The sequence below is a fragment of the Hyperolius riggenbachi genome, chromosome 12 (genome assembly GCF_040937935.1).
Source record: "Hyperolius riggenbachi isolate aHypRig1 chromosome 12, aHypRig1.pri, whole genome shotgun sequence".
NCBI classification, from domain to species: Eukaryota; Metazoa; Chordata; class Amphibia; order Anura; family Hyperoliidae; genus Hyperolius; species Hyperolius riggenbachi.
Window position 1 is genome coordinate 222071136 of NC_090657.1, and position 18566 is coordinate 222089701.

General features: G+C 50.5%; 1 protein-coding gene across 2 annotated transcripts in view; it reads right to left on the bottom strand.

Moving 5' to 3' along the window:
• Window positions 1–644: 644 nt before the first annotated feature.
• LOC137541147 (E3 ubiquitin/ISG15 ligase TRIM25-like) overlaps window positions 645–18566 on the bottom strand; it is a 39316-nt gene continuing 21394 nt past the window's right edge. The window contains exons 2-3 of one of the 2 annotated variants that reach the window (XM_068262301.1): window positions 7044–7112; window positions 645–2319 (exon numbers count right to left, since the gene is read on the bottom strand). In XM_068262301.1, coding sequence (XP_068118402.1) covers window positions 739–2295 — 1557 coding nt within the window. In that variant the 5' untranslated portion in view covers window positions 2296–2319; window positions 7044–7112 and the 3' untranslated portion in view covers window positions 645–738. Of the gene's footprint in view, window positions 2320–7031; window positions 7113–18566 lie in introns of both variants that reach the window. The other variant, XM_068262300.1, reaches the window with a different exon arrangement.

Sequence of the window (18566 nt, forward strand, 5' to 3'; positions counted from 1 at the left end):
GCGTGGCTGAACTGCCATTCACCTGAGAAAATGGGAGGGGGCGTGACCAGCATGCCCCTGAAACCCTGCCCTGTAGATGTCTATGGAGGAGGAGGGCTCTGTCAATGAGGGAGGGGGCGGAGTTTAAACAAGCCAGCTCTGCTAGAAAAGACACCCCAAAATTGAGTACTATGAGGGTGGCTGAACTCGAGTCCATACTGCTCAATCAGGATTAAAGCGGAATATAACCCTGCATTTCAACTTTGCTCTAAAACATTATTTACAGCATATTATATGCAACCAGCATTTTTTTTTTAATAGACCAGCATTGAAAGGGAAGCCGAAGTTTAGATAGATGCATTTAGGTAAACAGAATGTAACAAGTGTGGAATGTGACTCACTCTCTCTGACTGTGCAGGAGCTGGAGGACAGCCAAAGAGTGTGTAACATTCCTCACTAGTTACATTCTATTTACTTAAATGTATCTATCTAAACTTCGGCTGCAGCGAGCAGTTCTCTCCATGGAACTTTAAAGCTCTGTGTGTAACCCTTCCAATGCTCGTCTAGTAAAAAAAAAAAAATGCTGGTTGCATATAATATGCTGTAAATAATGTTTTAGAGCAAAGTTGAAATGCAGGGTTATATTCCAATTTAAAGGACACCTGAAGTGAGAGGTATATGGTGGCTGCCATTTTTCTTTCCTGTTAAACAATACCAGTTGCCTGGCAGCCCTGCTGAACTCTTTGGCAATCAGAATGATTAGCTTCTGATTCTCAGCCACTCATCCCACAGGTAGAAGGCAGCATGGAGGGGCTCAGTGAAGGAGGTGTTGAAGGTGTGGAGATGTTTGACCGAGTCTCCCAGCTCATAAAACGACAATCGCCCAGCCTCATAATCCAGACAGACCACAAACCTCTGACTTGAAGCCTTGTCGGGCAGTTGGCTAGTCTTACTGTTGTGCATCACCGAAAACTTCTTATTGGCCTTACACAAACACCAGGACTTGGTATTGTTCCCGATGAAAGACTTCTCCCCCTTTCTGTCTATGCTGCCATATGCCACCCCCATCATCCAGTTCCCCAACTTGCTGGTTTCCACCTCCCAGTAGTGTTTCCCCGATGAGAAATTCTTGATGCTAAGAACCTGGCAGTCCTCAAATCTCTCTGCTGAATCTGGGTGCTTTTGGGATTTCGAGTAAGACGCCGTTTTCAGGCCTTCGGCTAAGTTTATAAAATTGGAGACTGTCTTCGCATCGAGGAGCAGGTCGGCAACCTCCACTATGTGGATCCCGTTCTGCACACTTGACTCGATAATCGATACTCCTGAATGTAGAGTTAGTGAGATCAGATTTTTATCCAGGTCGCCAACATCACAGAGCTTGGTATCGTTACTTTGGTCCTCAGGGTCAAAAAAGACGTCTGCCTCAGATTCTTTTTCCTGTAAAAGGGATAGTGGATCATTGATGTCACACAGCTCCTCGATATAATGTATCTTCCCGGACAGCTCATCCATCTTCATTTCTAGATGCTGGGTCAAGGCAGAGATAGACAATGAGATCTGCTCCTCCTGCCTGCAGATCTCTGTTAGGACCTTCTTCTCCAGGTCATCAAGTTGTCTCCTGAGATCTCTAAACAGGGCAGCGACTCTCTCTGTTTCACCGGATGACTTTCTACGTATCTTCTGCTGGTGTCGATGCAGAATCTGGACTTTCTTCTCGGTTTCTGCTCTCGTTGTGCTCAGTGCCTGTAGGAGAGGTCGAAGCTTGACCTTTTTCTTCTCCGATGCGTCATCCATTGGTTCCACCTGATGTCCCCTGTGCTCCCCAGCCAGGCAGCAGGTGACACAGATGCAGGCAGAGTCCTCTGTGCAGTAATACTCCAGGATCTTTTTGTGGACGGAGCATTTCCTGCTCTCCAGGGGACTGCTGGGATCCATTAGGATATGTTCTGAGGACTTGCTGTGCTTCCTCAAGTGTTTTGCGCACAGAGAAGCCTCACACAGCAGACAGGTCTTCAGGGCTGGCTGAGAAGAGTCGCAGTAAGTGCAGGAGACCCCGCTCTCCTCCCGAGCTGGCTGGATAGACAGGAAACACTCCGCGATGTTGTGCAGAGTTATATTTCTGTGAAGAGACGGACGATCCAGAAATCCTATTCTACAATCTGGACAGGAATAACGTCCGGAGGGCTCCTGTGTGTCCAGAACACGATCTATGCAGACTCGGCAATAGTTGTGTCCACAGCTCAGGGTGACCGGATCGGTGTAAATGCTCAGACAGATGGAGCAGTTCAGCTCTTCCCGCACGTCTGCAGACGCCATGGTTCTCTAACCAAGCAGGAAATCCTGGGGAGGGAGGAGAAACAAAACTGAAAGAAAGTCCTGTCCCGGGATCAAATTACCACTCAAAGCCTTTATTGTGTAGAATTAGCAGCTACAGGTTGCTCAGCAAGTTCATGGTGAACCAGAACACCTAGAACAAGCGGAGCTCCCAGCTCCCTGAGATAAGAGCAACACCAGGAGTGCAACATAAAGGTACACATATAGTGATTTTGGCGGCCGATTGATTAAGAGACAGATTTTTCTCTGATCGAATCTGATCAGAGAGAAATCTGTTGGCTGCCATAAACCGCAGGTTGATTTTAGATCAAGCATGGGCAAACTTGGCCCTCCAGCTGTTAAGGAACTACAAGTCCCACAATGCATTTGCCTTTATGAGTCATGACTGTGGCTGTAAGACTCCTGCAATGCATTGTGGGACTTGTAGTTCCTTAAAGGGGCACTTCAGCGAAAAACTGTAAAATTTAAAATATGTGCAAACATATACAAATAACAAGTACATTTTTTCCCAGAGTAAAATGAGCCATAAATTGCTTTTCTCCTATGTTGCTGTCACTTACAGTAGGTAGTAGAAATCTGACAGAAGTGACAGGTTTTGGACTAGTCCATCTCTTCATAGGGGATTCTCAGCAAAGCTTTTATTCTTGATAAAGATATTCCCTAAAAAGGATTTAAACAATGATGCTGCCCAGCTTCCCTGCTTGCTACACAGTTTTTTGGCAGTTGGACAGAGCAACTGCCTTCACTAAGTGCTTTTAAAAATAAATATATCTCTGAGCATCCCCTATAAAGCGATGGGCTAGTCCAAAACCTGTCACTTCTGTCAGATTTACTGCCTACTGTAAGTGACAGCAACATAGGAGAAAAGTAATTTATGGCTCATTTTACTCTGGAAAAAATGTACTTCTCATTTGTATGTGTTTGCACATATTTTAAATTTTACAGTTTTTCGCTGTAGTGCCCCTTTAACAGCTGGAGGGCCAAGTTTGCCCACCCCTGTTCTAGATCAATTTCAGCATGAAATCTTGCAGGAATCGGCCTTGTGACGCAGACACTGTCCCCGTAATGTTTTATGTCCCCCTCTGTGCCCGTGCAGTTATACTTTACCTGCCACCGTCCACACTGAGTGTCCTCATTGTACTTCCCACATTTGCGCCCCCACATGGTAGCCTGTGTTATAGCACGTGATGCGCGTGTGTAACCTCAAACATGCACCCCATGTGCTATGTGCTGGTAATCATGTGGAAATCACTTTGCATGGACAGCGGACTGTATAACTGCATGAGCACCAGGGGTGAAACACTAGGGGGAACAGCGCCAGGGTTCAGTTGCGTTTGTCACTTGTCCTGATATTGCGTGCCATTACCGCGGCGCACCCATCCGAGCATGGTGGTCCCAGATTTTCCAGCATGTCCCATCGATACATGCAACCAATTTCAGCCTGAAATTAGTCACACGATCAATGGGGCATGCTCTTGGGTGCGTCGATTTTCATCTGCTACAATTATACTTATCGATTTGGATGGTTGGTCGGCCGCAAAGTCGAGTGAAGTATGGGCACCTTTAGCCTCCCGCCATCAGGGACTGACTAACCAGCAAGCTCATGGTGACCCAGAACTCATTGGAGTGTGTAAGGGACTACAATGGTCCTAAAAGCCCCCTTACTAAGATGTTAAGAAAAACAAAAGTTTGCTTTCCTAAAACAGAAAGAATTTGCGATAATTCAGGTTGGAGTGAGCTTGAGATGTCTCCCAGAGCAACACTGCTGAATATATGCAAATTAACCATTGTACCCTTAGAAGCTAAACACACCTCCAGAACCGCTGGAATGCAATGATGTGTCAGCTTGTTAAATTGTGCAGAGCCATAATAATCCAACATGCATACAGACTGTTTCAGGTTGTTTGATCCTCATCAGTGCATGGCATGGATTAATTTAGCTCTATGGAGTAGGGCTTGTGAATACGAGAGGCACAGACTAACCAGCAAGCTCATGGTGACCCAGAACTCATCAGCCATCAGCCATCAGGGACTAAAAGGGTCCGCTGCTGTGTGTCTACATGCAGAGCAGGACAGGTCCTCACCCCTCTCTTCAGTGAAGTTCACCTTGTGGCTCCTGATGCAAGTCACATGACATGCAGAGCAGGACAAGTCCTCACCCCTCTCTTCAGTGCAGTTCACCTTGTGGCTCCTGATGCAGGTCACATGACATGCAGAGCAGAACAGGTCCTCACCCCTCTTTTCAGTGAAGTTCACCTTGCAGCTCCTGATGCAGGTCATGTGACATGCCCCTCTCAGTGAAGCAAGATTTAGAGGGGCGGGGAGAGGTGGCGATCAGCGGGGATTGACGCGCGAAGAGGCAGAGCCACATCCGTAAGCTCTGCCTCAAGCAGGAAGCGCTCCCCGGACACAGGAGAGGTTATTTGGGGGGTATAAACCCCTTGTTTTGCCGTGGGATAGCAGCAGTTTAGCAGGGCTTATGGTGCTTAAAATGAATACAACTTAAAAAAGAGAATTTAGACTCAATTCAGAGTCTCTTTAAAGAGAGCCTGAGATGGGATTCCAGTGTATTTTTATACTTACCTGTGTCTTCTTTCAGCTCCATGAGGCTGGTGGGCACCTTCTGGACCTCTTCTTTCTTTTCTAATTCTCTCCGGTAACCTGGCCAGCTGCACCCATCTGAGCATGTGTGGCCTGGCCACTCACGCACCTCCCGCAGCCGAGAGTAGTACTGTGCAGGCGCGGAATGCTGTTAGATGTGGGACCGCAGGGGGTGCGCATGGCCGGGCATGCACAGGAGTGCACGACTGGTTAGATTATTAGAAGAGAACGGAGCCACCAGAGAGGACAGCGAGGGAGCCCACAAGCCTCATGGGCCTGAAGGAAGACCCAGGTAAGTATAAATACAGCCTGGAGTACCATCTCAGGTACCTTTTAAATCAAGTTACTTTCAGTCCAGTTTTATTGTATAAATAGACTGAAGAACAAACTAGAGACCGCACTCAGAAGGCTTATTCAAAACTGTATTGTCAGTGTAGCAGAGCACAACAGAGGCACAAGACATGTTTCGGGCATAGCCCTTCCTCAGGTGTGCCACACCCAACACCAGTGACACCTTGATACTCCACCCTCAAGAGTCACATGACCAAAAACTCACATCACATGATCACAATATATATATACACACACAAAACATCTTATAGTAATCAATCTAAGCATCAAGGGAACTACACTATAGAGCAGGGGTCACCAAACGTTTTGGGTCGAGGGCCGGGTCAACACACTTCAGACTGCTGGGGGCCCGGAGTATACATAAAATGATGTAGAAGTCTTTGTGGGCCAGACAATAAAGTATACCCAGGTGACAACCTGCAGTCCAATTGGACAGCAGTGTCACCTGATGTGGTATCTGATTGGAAACCAGTGAATAACTGCTTTCTGGCTTCCATGTGGATGGGTGGTGCCCATAGCCGGCCTTTGACCTAAGCGACTGGAGCGGTCACTCAGGGCGCCGGCTTCCAAGGGGGCGCCTATAGTTGGTTGCCTATACTGAGGACATCTACACTTGATTTCCTATACTGTGGGCACCTATAGCTGGCTACCTTTACTGAGGGCACCAGTACCTGGCTACCTATACTGGAGGCACCTACACCTGGCTACCTATGGGGGGATAGAGACCTTCAACTGACTTCCTGTTCTAGGGGCACCTATACCTGGCAACCTATATTGAGAGCACCTACACATGAGATCCTATACTGGGGGCACCTATACCTGGCTACCTACCTATACTGAGTCTGAAGGCTTTTGGGGGGCGCACTGCGGCTATAACGCGTGGTGCAAATTGTTGGTGCTGTGCTTTCATTCTAAATGGGCTGGGAGAGGGGAGGCGGCTAACTGTTCCACTGATTGTTTTATTAATATTCCTGAAAGGTTCTAGCCTACATTTTTAAGTATATTCATTATAATGCACTCTTTCCATCCATTCGTAGTTATTAATAGTATTTTTTTCTATTATACATATGTGACGTGTCACAGAGATCTGAGCATTTGTGTCACAATGTCAAAAAGGTTGGGAACCACTGTCCTAGGAGATATCTCGGGAGAAAAGGTGAACTGCATATGGGCCTGTGTGTGCGCACGCACGCTGGAAGAGGATGGAGGGGGGGGGGGGGCACAAAAATCAGGTTTCGCTCAGGGCGCTGTGAAACCTAAGGCCGGCCCTGGTGGTGCCAGCCCTGCTATTCTATATGCGGACCACCAATAGTTAACGATGTAGCTGACTGCATCTATAATTAATACATTTTGTGTGGGGGGCCGGTGAAAAAGCCTCAGGGGGCCACATTCGGCCCGCGGGCCTTATGCTGGGCATACATGGTAAGTTTTTGCGCCGGAATCTAGCCGCTGGCTCGATGCTGGCTCGTCACCGCTCATCCGCGCGGATTGATTCCCGCTCGTCCCCGCGGGTGCTTCTTATCAGCCGCTCGCTTTTTTCTATTGTCCGCCCGCGGGGATCAAGCACAGAATCGATCCGCCGCAGTGATCGGACACATCGGATATTATCAATCGAGCCACCAGCGGCTCGATTGATAACAAGAAACTTACCATGTATGTATGAGGACCACTGCTATAGAGTGTCTACCCCAGAAGATCACTGAGGTTAGTCCACCCCCGAATCAGCATAGTTAAAGGTTAGAGATTAATCAACATTATAACAGTACATCAATGTTTACTTTCAACTTCTCAACGATACCAATTATTCATAGTCCTGTATTGATTATCCAAATGCGGCCATGAAGAACCTAAAGAGAAAGAGACACATCAAAGGAAACATTTTAGGCTTAAATTTTAATTCAGCCCATTTGGCTGTACACAATTACATTTGTCTTATCCCCCTTGCCTCGCGCTGCAACCAGGGCCGGGCCGAGGCATAGGCTGGAGAGGCTCCAGCCTCAGGGCGCAGTGTAGGAGGGGGCGCACAATTCATTCAGCTGTCATTCCCAATTGTGTTTGAAGCAGAAAGAAATAAGAAAATGGGATACATGACAGTGACTGCAAGCCATAACTAGAGATTAAGGGGTTGGGGAGGTTGGGGGCCCTGGGGCATCTATTAGTCTAATAGCAATCAGTGTGTGACGGCTGGGGAGGGAGGGATGGAGGAGGGGCCTCTTAGTGTAATAGCAATCAGTGTGTGACGGCTGGGGTGGGAGGGATGGAGGGGGCTCTTAGTGTAATAGCAATCAGTGTGTAATGGCTGGGGTGGGAGGGATGGAGGAGGGGCCTCTTAGTGTAATAGCAATCAGTGTGTGGCGGCTGGGGTGGGAGGGATGGAGGGGCCTCTTAGTCTAATAGCAATCAGTGTGTGACGGCTGGGGTGGGAGGGATGGAGGGGGCTCTTAGTGTAATAGCAATCAGTGTGTGACGGCTGGGTGGGAGAGATGAAGGAGGGGCCTCTTAGTGTAATAGCAATCAGTGTGTGACGGCTGGGTGGGAGGGATGGAGGAGGAGCCTCTTAGTGTAATAGCAATCAGTGTGTGACAGCTGGGGTGGGAGGGATGGAGGGGCCTCTTAGTGTAATAGCAATCAGTGTGTGACGGCTGGGGTGGGAGTGATGGGAGGGGCCTCTTAGTGTAATAGCAATCAGTGTGTGACAGCTGGGGTGGGAGGGATGGAGGGGCCTCTTAGTGTAATAGCAATCAGTGTGTGATGGCTGGGGTGGGAGGGATGGAGGGGCCTCTTAGTGTAATAGCAATCAGTGTGTGACAGCTGGGGTGGGAGGGATGGAGGGGCCTCTTAGTGTAATAGCAATCAGTGTGTGACAGCTGGGGTGGGAGGGATGGAGGGGCCTCTTAGTGTAATAGCAATCAGTGTGTGACGGCTGGGTGGAAGGGATGGAGGGGCCTCTTAGTGTAATAGCAATCAGTGTGTGACAGCTGGGGTGGGAGGGATGGAGGGGCCTCTTAGTGTAATAGCAATCAGTGTGTGACGGCTGGGTGGGAGGGATGGGGGAGGAGCCTCTTAGTGTAATAGCAATCAGTGTGTGACAGCTGGGGTGGGAGGGATGGAGGGGCCTCTTAGTGTAATAGCAATCAGTGTGTGACGGCTGGGTGGGAGGGATGGGGCAGGAGCCTCTTAGTGTAATAGCAATCAGTGTGTGACAGCTGGGGTGGGAGGGATGGAGGGGCCTCTTAGTGTAATAGCAATCAGTGTGTGATGGCTGGGTGGGAGGGATGGGGGAGGAGCCTCTTAGTGTAATAGCAATCAGTGTGTGACAGCTGGGGTGGGAGGGATGGAGGGGCCTCTTAGTGTAATAGCAATCAGTGTGTGACGGCTGGGTGGGAGGGATGGGGGAGGAGCCTCTTAGTGTAATAGCAATCAGTGTGTGACAGCTGGGGTGGGAGGGATGGAGGGGCCTCTTAGTGTAATAGCAATCAGTGTGTGACAGCTGGGGTGGGAGGGATGGAGGGGCCTCTTAGTGTAATAGCAATCAGTGTGTGACGGCTGGGTGGGAGGGATGGGGGAGGAGCCTCTTAGTGTAATAGCAATCAGTGTGTAACAGCTGGGGTGGGAGGGATGGAGGGGCCTCTTAGTGTAATAGCAATCAGTGTGTGACGGCTGGGTGGGAGGGATGGGGGAGGAGCCTCTTAGTGTAATAGCAATCAGTGTGTGACAGCTGGGGTGGGAGGGATGGAGGGGCCTCTTAGTGTAATAGCAATCAGTGTGTGACAGCTGGGGTGGGAGGGATGGGGGAGGAGCCTCTTAGTGTAATAGCAATCAGTGTGTGACGGCTGGGGTGGGAGGGATGGAGGGGCCTCTTAGTGTAATAGCAATCAGTGTGTAACAGCTGGGGTGGGAGGGATGGAGGGGCCTCTTAGTGTAATAGCAATCAGTGTGTGACGGCTGGGGTGGGAGGGATGGAGGAGGGGCCTCTTAGTGTAATAGCAATCAGTGTGTGACGGCTGGGGTGGGAGGGATGGGGGAGGGGCCTCTTAGTGTAATAGCAATCAGTGTGTGACAGCTGGGGTGGGAGGGATGGAGGGGCCTCTTAGTGTAATAGCAATCAGTGTGTGACAGCTGGGGTGGGAGGGATGGAGGGGCCTCTTAGTGTAATAGCAATCAGTGTGTGATGGCTGGGGTGGGAGGGATGGAGGGGCCTCTTAGTGTAATAGCAATCAGTGTGTGACAGCTGGGGTGGGAGGGATGGAGGGGCCTCTTAGTGTAATAGCAATCAGTGTGTGACAGCTGGGGTGGGAGGGATGGAGGGGCCTCTTAGTGTAATAGCAATCAGTGTGTGACGGCTGGGTGGAAGGGATGGAGGGGCCTCTTAGTGTAATAGCAATCAGTGTGTGACAGCTGGGGTGGGAGGGATGGAGGGGCCTCTTAGTGTAATAGCAATCAGTGTGTGACGGCTGGGTGGGAGGGATGGGGGAGGAGCCTCTTAGTGTAATAGCAATCAGTGTGTGACAGCTGGGGTGGGAGGGATGGAGGGGCCTCTTAGTGTAATAGCAATCAGTGTGTGACGGCTGGGTGGGAGGGATGGGGCAGGAGCCTCTTAGTGTAATAGCAATCAGTGTGTGACAGCTGGGGTGGGAGGGATGGAGGGGCCTCTTAGTGTAATAGCAATCAGTGTGTGATGGCTGGGTGGGAGGGATGGGGGAGGAGCCTCTTAGTGTAATAGCAATCAGTGTGTGACAGCTGGGGTGGGAGGGATGGAGGGGCCTCTTAGTGTAATAGCAATCAGTGTGTGACGGCTGGGTGGGAGGGATGGGGGAGGAGCCTCTTAGTGTAATAGCAATCAGTGTGTGACAGCTGGGGTGGGAGGGATGGAGGGGCCTCTTAGTGTAATAGCAATCAGTGTGTGACAGCTGGGGTGGGAGGGATGGAGGGGCCTCTTAGTGTAATAGCAATCAGTGTGTGACGGCTGGGTGGGAGGGATGGGGGAGGAGCCTCTTAGTGTAATAGCAATCAGTGTGTAACAGCTGGGGTGGGAGGGATGGAGGGGCCTCTTAGTGTAATAGCAATCAGTGTGTGACGGCTGGGTGGGAGGGATGGGGGAGGAGCCTCTTAGTGTAATAGCAATCAGTGTGTGACAGCTGGGGTGGGAGGGATGGAGGGGCCTCTTAGTGTAATAGCAATCAGTGTGTGACAGCTGGGGTGGGAGGGATGGGGGAGGAGCCTCTTAGTGTAATAGCAATCAGTGTGTGACGGCTGGGGTGGGAGGGATGGAGGGAGGGGCCTCTTAGTCTAATAGTAATCAGTGTGTGACGGCTGGGGTGGCAGGGATGGAGGGGCCTCTTAGTGTAATAGCAATCAGTGTGTAACAGCTGGGGTGGGAGGGATGGAGGGGCCTCTTAGTGTAATAGCAATCAGTGTGTGACGGCTGGGGTGGGAGGGATGGAGGAGGGGCCTCTTAGTGTAATAGCAATCAGTGTGTGACGGCTGGGGTGGGAGGGATGGGGGAGGGGCCTCTTAGTGTAATAGCAATCAGTGTGTGACGGCTGGGGTGGGAGGGATGGGGGAGGGGCCTCTTAGTGTAATAGCAATCAGTGTGTGACGGCTGGGGTGGGAGGGATGGAGGAGGGGCCTCTTAGTGTAATAGCAATCAGTGTGTGACGGCTGGGGTGGGAGGGATGGAGGGAGGGGCCTCTTAGTCTAATAGTAATCAGTGTGTGACGGCTGGGGTGGCAGGGATGGAGGGGCCTCTTAGTGTAATAGCAATCAGTGTGTGACAGCTGGGGTGGGAGGGATGGAGGGGCCTCTTAGTGTAATAGCAATCAGTGTGTGACAGCTGGGGTGGGAGGGATGGAGGGGCCTCTTAGTGTAATAGCAATCAGTGTGTGACGGCTGGGTGGAAGGGATGGAGGGGCCTCTTAGTGTAATAGCAATCAGTGTGTGACAGCTGGGGTGGGAGGGATGGAGGGGCCTCTTAGTGTAATAGCAATCAGTGTGTGACGGCTGGGTGGGAGGGATGGGGGAGGAGCCTCTTAGTGTAATAGCAATCAGTGTGTGACAGCTGGGGTGGGAGGGATGGAGGGGCCTCTTAGTGTAATAGCAATCAGTGTGTGACAGCTGGGGTGGGAGGGATGGAGGGGCCTCTTAGTGTAATAGCAATCAGTGTGTGACGGCTGGGTGGAAGGGATGGAGGGGCCTCTTAGTGTAATAGCAATCAGTGTGTGACAGCTGGGGTGGGAGGGATGGAGGGGCCTCTTAGTGTAATAGCAATCAGTGTGTGACGGCTGGGTGGGAGGGATGGGGGAGGAGCCTCTTAGTGTAATAGCAATCAGTGTGTGACAGCTGGGGTGGGAGGGATGGAGGGGCCTCTTAGTGTAATAGCAATCAGTGTGTGACGGCTGGGTGGGAGGGATGGGGCAGGAGCCTCTTAGTGTAATAGCAATCAGTGTGTGACAGCTGGGGTGGGAGGGATGGAGGGGCCTCTTAGTGTAATAGCAATCAGTGTGTGATGGCTGGGTGGGAGGGATGGGGGAGGAGCCTCTTAGTGTAATAGCAATCAGTGTGTGACAGCTGGGGTGGGAGGGATGGAGGGGCCTCTTAGTGTAATAGCAATCAGTGTGTGACGGCTGGGTGGGAGGGATGGGGGAGGAGCCTCTTAGTGTAATAGTAATCAGTGTGTGACGGCTGGGGTGGGAGGGATGGAGGGGCCTCTTAGTGTAATAGCAATCAGTGTGTGACAGCTGGGGTGGGAGGGATGGAGGGGCCTCTTAGTGTAATAGCAATCAGTGTGTGACAGCTGGGGTGGGAGGGATGGAGGGGCCTCTTAGTGTAATAGCAATCAGTGTGTGACGGCTGGGTGGAAGGGATGGAGGGGCCTCTTAGTGTAATAGCAATCAGTGTGTGACAGCTGGGGTGGGAGGGATGGAGGGGCCTCTTAGTGTAATAGCAATCAGTGTGTGACGGCTGGGTGGGAGGGATGGGGGAGGAGCCTCTTAGTGTAATAGCAATCAGTGTGTGACAGCTGGGGTGGGAGGGATGGAGGGGCCTCTTAGTGTAATAGCAATCAGTGTGTGACGGCTGGGTGGGAGGGATGGGGCAGGAGCCTCTTAGTGTAATAGCAATCAGTGTGTGACAGCTGGGGTGGGAGGGATGGAGGGGCCTCTTAGTGTAATAGCAATCAGTGTGTGATGGCTGGGTGGGAGGGATGGGGGAGGAGCCTCTTAGTGTAATAGCAATCAGTGTGTGACAGCTGGGGTGGGAGGGATGGAGGGGCCTCTTAGTGTAATAGCAATCAGTGTGTGACGGCTGGGTGGGAGGGATGGGGGAGGAGCCTCTTAGTGTAATAGCAATCAGTGTGTGACAGCTGGGGTGGGAGGGATGGAGGGGCCTCTTAGTGTAATAGCAATCAGTGTGTGACAGCTGGGGTGGGAGGGATGGAGGGGCCTCTTAGTGTAATAGCAATCAGTGTGTGACGGCTGGGTGGGAGGGATGGGGGAGGAGCCTCTTAGTGTAATAGCAATCAGTGTGTAACAGCTGGGGTGGGAGGGATGGAGGGGCCTCTTAGTGTAATAGCAATCAGTGTGTGACGGCTGGGTGGGAGGGATGGGGGAGGAGCCTCTTAGTGTAATAGCAATCAGTGTGTGACAGCTGGGGTGGGAGGGATGGAGGGGCCTCTTAGTGTAATAGCAATCAGTGTGTGACAGCTGGGGTGGGAGGGATGGGGGAGGAGCCTCTTAGTGTAATAGCAATCAGTGTGTGACGGCTGGGGTGGGAGGGATGGAGGGAGGGGCCTCTTAGTCTAATAGTAATCAGTGTGTGACGGCTGGGGTGGCAGGGATGGAGGGGCCTCTTAGTGTAATAGCAATCAGTGTGTAACAGCTGGGGTGGGAGGGATGGAGGGGCCTCTTAGTGTAATAGCAATCAGTGTGTGACGGCTGGGGTGGGAGGGATGGAGGAGGGGCCTCTTAGTGTAATAGCAATCAGTGTGTGACGGCTGGGGTGGGAGGGATGGGGGAGGGGCCTCTTAGTGTAATAGCAATCAGTGTGTGACGGCTGGGGTGGGAGGGATGGGGGAGGGGCCTCTTAGTGTAATAGCAATCAGTGTGTGACGGCTGGGGTGGGAGGGATGGAGGAGGGGCCTCTTAGTGTAATAGCAATCAGTGTGTGACGGCTGGGGTGGGAGGGATGGAGGGAGGGGCCTCTTAGTCTAATAGTAATCAGTGTGTGACGGCTGGGGTGGCAGGGATGGAGGGGCCTCTTAGTGTAATAGCAATCAGTGAGAGACTGCTGGGGTGGCAGGGATGGAGGGGCCTCTTAGTGTAATAGCAATCAGTGTGTGGCGGCTGGGGTGGGAGGGATGGAGGGGCGCACTTTGCTGTCTCAGCCTTGGGTGCTGAAGGACCTTGTCCCGCCTCTGGCTGCAACAGCAGTTTCTTCCTATCTTCCCTCTCCGGGGTACCTGTACTCCCTCTATCATTACATTGTATCTATATATATTACATTAATGCAGAGTCAGGGCAGGCAGGTATGGGATAGGATGCTTGGCTGCACTCTGCATACCACATTTCGTGACATTAAAGAACACGCTGTATCGCTTCTTCATCTGCGACACGAGAAGCTTGGAATGCCAGGGATAATGTATATTTGTGTTGACGTTTGATAAACATGCAGATATTTTCTATAGACAAGGAACAGATGTTGGAAGCTCAGACTTCCTTCCATAAACAATTCTTACTTGACTTGTCACGAACTGCCAGGAATCTTCTATGTACTTCCTATCTCCCACCACTAGAGGTCACAAGAAGCCAACATACCAGCAGGCTGTGCAGACATTCTGCAGCTGTTGTCATGAAATGCCAGGAATTTACTATGTACTTCTCACCACTAGAGGTCAGCCGAGGCTAACATACCAGCAGGCTGTGTAGAGATTCTGCAGCTGTTGAGAGATGTCATATGGGCAGACTCCCTCACTGGTGACATCACTAGAAATGGACCAAATATGAACCATGTCTAAAGGTGGCCATACGCTTATCAGTGTTTCCCTTGGATATCTAGCAGATGTAATCAGTCTGATCCAATCTACTAGAAATCGATGCTGCAAATGATAAACGATCGATAATTGTCCAAAATCAGTTGAATTAGTCGGCGTCAGATGGAAGATATCGCTCAATCGGCGGTGGTGGTAGCATTTGATTAGGGGATGAAATGTTGGCAGCAGAGCGTACACTCATTTGTCTGCCGTCCATTGTCTTCTCTCCATCCCCGCCGGGCGGTCCTCTCTCGGGCACCTGTGTCACAGATAAACACTAGAGGTCTCTAGTGGCCATGCAAGGTACAGCCGCGGGTGCCTCTAGTGTTCATCACATGACTCAGGCGCCCCAGGAGAGAAGACGCTGGTCGAGTTTTGTGGCCATCTGTAAGTGTATGGTGTCTTGACTCAATCTCTAGCTGCTAAGGCCCCAGAATACACCCAGGGCCGGATTTACCATAGGGCACTTTAGGCATGTGCCTACAGGCATCTGATGATGCAGAGGCAGCACATTTCCTCTCCCCAAGTACCTCCCTCCCTCCTTCCCTATGCAGAGTCTCAAGTTCTCGGCATTCCACTGATGAGGTCCCCTTTAGTCGCGGTACCACTAGGAATTTAACCTCTTGGGGACCGCGGTCTGAAACTCCCCTCGTGACCAGGCCATTTTTTACAAAATATCTCTAGTGATCTGATCAGAATGTTTATCAATCAGAAGTAAACATTGCATGGTGTGTGTGCTGACCCTAAGGGTTGGGCCCACTACAGCGCCTTCCGATCACCGGCCTTCAGCAAAGTGATGCGGCAGTGGAGCCCTAGAGGGGTGGTTCCACTTGCAGCATGCTGATCGCGGAGCAATCACAAAGCGCTGTATGCTGCAATTTTTTTGCGATCCTGGAGAGATTGTATAAGTAGCTCCAGGGCCAAATCGCAATCACTTGGTGTGTCCTTACTGTTATCTAAACACTTACAGACCTGGTGATCTACTGGTCCCCCTTTCTCTTACACTGTGTCCTCCTCCCAGTTACGACTGTGTAGTCACATGAGTCTCCTGCAGGGGGATAAAGCTGCTGATCCATCATGGCTGCCTCCTGTGTTAGGCCCGGTTCACATTAGCGTTCCCTGTCCGGATTCGCCGGGCCGGATCCAGACCGTATACTGTACAAACGGAACGTACGTTCCGCATAGCAATGCAAAGTCTATGCAGACGTTCACACGTGTCCGTTCCGTACAGATCCGGACCGGATCCGTACTCCGGACACTTTTCCAACATGCGCTATTTTTTCGGGTCCGGATCTCCGGCCCACGCACCCGGACCTGACAGCACCATCAGGAACACAGAAACCAATTGGAAACGGAAGGCACAGAACACACTGCCTACAAACACCTGACGTTTTACCCCACTTCCTATGCGTATCCAAGCGGCCATTTCGGATGGGGACACATGGGTCAAGCATGTCTGGAGTGGAGCAGCAGTGACAGACGTGCTAGAGCTGTTTGGCAGAATGTCGGAGGTGGAGGTGAGGCCTACAGTGAAGGAACCTGATTCTACAGGTGCACCAGGTGCACCTTCTGCTAACCCCAACATTTTTTTATTTAAATTTCGCTTTTTTTTGCCCACGGATCCGGATGGCAGCCTTATGCATGCCTGATGCAAATGGACCGGATCCGGATCGGAACCGTACGGTTCCGACCCGGATCAGGTCCTGATCCGATCAGGATCCGGTCCGTTTGCATGGCAAAATGCAAGTGTGAACGGGGCCTTACTGGAATCAGACATTTACTATAGTTCAGTTAGTATCACTGTCTGGGCATCACTCATCCTGCAGCACCCTGGTGGTGGAATGTGGATTTGCAGGGTCTGTAGTAATAAAGGACCTGTGCTGGTTTATGTAATGGGAGTCACTGGTGGTCTCACTCCGGCATTCCTGGACTCAGCGTCAGGAGCTAATTAAAGAGCAGTCCCCATATAGCTGACAACAACTGGACCTAGTAATGATCCGCCAGGATTACCGTCAGTCTGATGCATATTTACAGAGCGGCAGGAGAATCCAGGAATGTCACAGCTGACGCTCACCTTGTCCCCGCGGGATTACCCAGAATAGCGCTGGCAGGGATGTGGAGAAGATGGAACAATGCCATAATGTGACCTCACGCCAGTCCACGTGGGTCTAATCAGAGGTGGCCTTAGAGTATGCGGGGCCTGGGGCGAGTGTCATATGCGGGGCCTAGAGATATATGCTGTGGATACACACACACACGCTGTGGAAGCACACACTCTGCATAGGTTAGATAGGTAGGTGCCTCCAGTATAGGTTAGATAGGTAGGTAGGTGCCCTGCAGTATAGATTAGATAGGGAGGTGCCCCGCAGTATAGATTAGATAGGGAGGTGCCCCGCAGTATAGATTAGATAGGTAGGTGCCCCGCAGTATAGATTAGATAGGTGACTGCAGTATAGATTAGATAGGTGCCTGCAGTATAGATTAGATAGGTGCCTGCAGTATAGGTTAGATAGGTAGGTGCTCTGCAGTATAGGTAAGATAGGTAGGTGCCTGCAGTATAGGTTAGATAGGTAGGTGCTCTGCAGTATAGGTAAGATAGGTAGGTGCCTGCAGTATAGGTAAGATAGGTAGGTGCCTGCAGTATAGGTTAGATAGGTAGGTGCTCTGCAGTATAGGTAAGATAGGTAGGTGCCTGCAGTATAGGTAAGATAGGTAGGTGCCTGCAGTATAGGTTAGATAGGTAGGTGCCTGCAGTATACATTAGATAGATAGGTGCCCTGCAGTATAGATTAGATAGGTAAGTGCCTGCAGTATAGATTAGATAGGTAGGTGCTCTGCAGTATAAGTTAGATAGGTAGGTGCCTGCAGTATAGGTAAGATAGGTAGGTGCCCTGCAGTATAGATTAGATAGGTGCCTGCAGTATAGGTTAGATAGGTAGGTGCCCCGCAGTATAGATTAGATAGGTGCCTGCAGTATAGGTTAGATAGGTAGGTGCCCTGCAGTATAGGTTAGATAGGTGCCTGCAGTATAAATTAGATAAATAGGTGCCAGCCTGCAGTGTAGATTAGATCGGTGCCTGCAGTATAGATTAGATAGGTAGGTGCCCGCAGTATAGATTAGATAGGTGCCTGCAGTATAGATTAGATCGGTGCCTGCAGTATAGATTAGATAGGTAGGTGCCCCGCAGTACAGGTTAGATATGACATTGGCTGCAGCGGTGGGGAGAGCAGGCAAAGTAGTTAAAACTCACGTACTCAAGGACTTATGGTAGATCCCGACCCCACAAGATTTTCCATTCTGTATATACAAGTGGGCTCCTGAAATTGTACATAGGTAGATAATTTTGAGTTGCTAATTTTTCAAAGTAGCTCACAAGCCAAAAAATCGCCCCAGGCCCCGCACCCTCTGCAGTGGTGGGGAGCGCGAGCATAGTAGTTAAAAACTCACGTGTCTTCCTCCGATCTTCACAGCTACCATCTATGTCCTCTCCCAGTATCTGTGTATTGGTAACAGTGCCCCCTGTGGTGAAATGCGGTCACATCATCATAGGGGGCGCTGTTACCAATACACAGATGCTGGGAGAGGAAATAGATGGTAGCTGTGAGGATCGGAGGAAGACACGTGAGTTTTAACTACTATGCTTGCGCTCCCCAGCACTGCAGAGGGTGTGGGACCTGGGGCGATTTTTTGGCTTGTGAGCTACTTTGAAAAATTAGCAACTCAAAATAATCTACCTATGTACAATTTCAGGAGCCCACTTGTATATACAGAATGGAAAATCTTGTGGGGTCGGGATCTACCATAAGTCCTTTGCGATCTGCCTAATGGGCACCCCTGGTCTAATCCAATCCCACACACGAGGGAGGAAGGTCGGAGCTGGAGGTGGCCGTGGCTGGATTTCCTTCTGCCTTGTCACACACTGACCTGGGCTCTTACCTTTCTCTAGTGCATCAGCTTGTTGTTCAGTATTTACATTACACCATTCATAGTATTAGGGACATAATTTCAGTGTTTTGATGACCAGGAAAAATAGGCAAATAAAATGGGTTTTATTCACAGTAGCACGGTTTTATTTAAAACGATATTGGTTGAAATTGGTGAAATAGCGTATTTTGCCTTTTCCCTTTAAAATGCATAGAAAATGACTGAAAACAAATATCACCCACAAAAAGTCAAACTTGTCGCGAAAAAACAAAAGATAAATAATTTAGGTGTGAGAAGCAGTGATAAAGTTATGGCTAAATGAATGGGAGGAGCGCTGACAGGTGAAAGTAA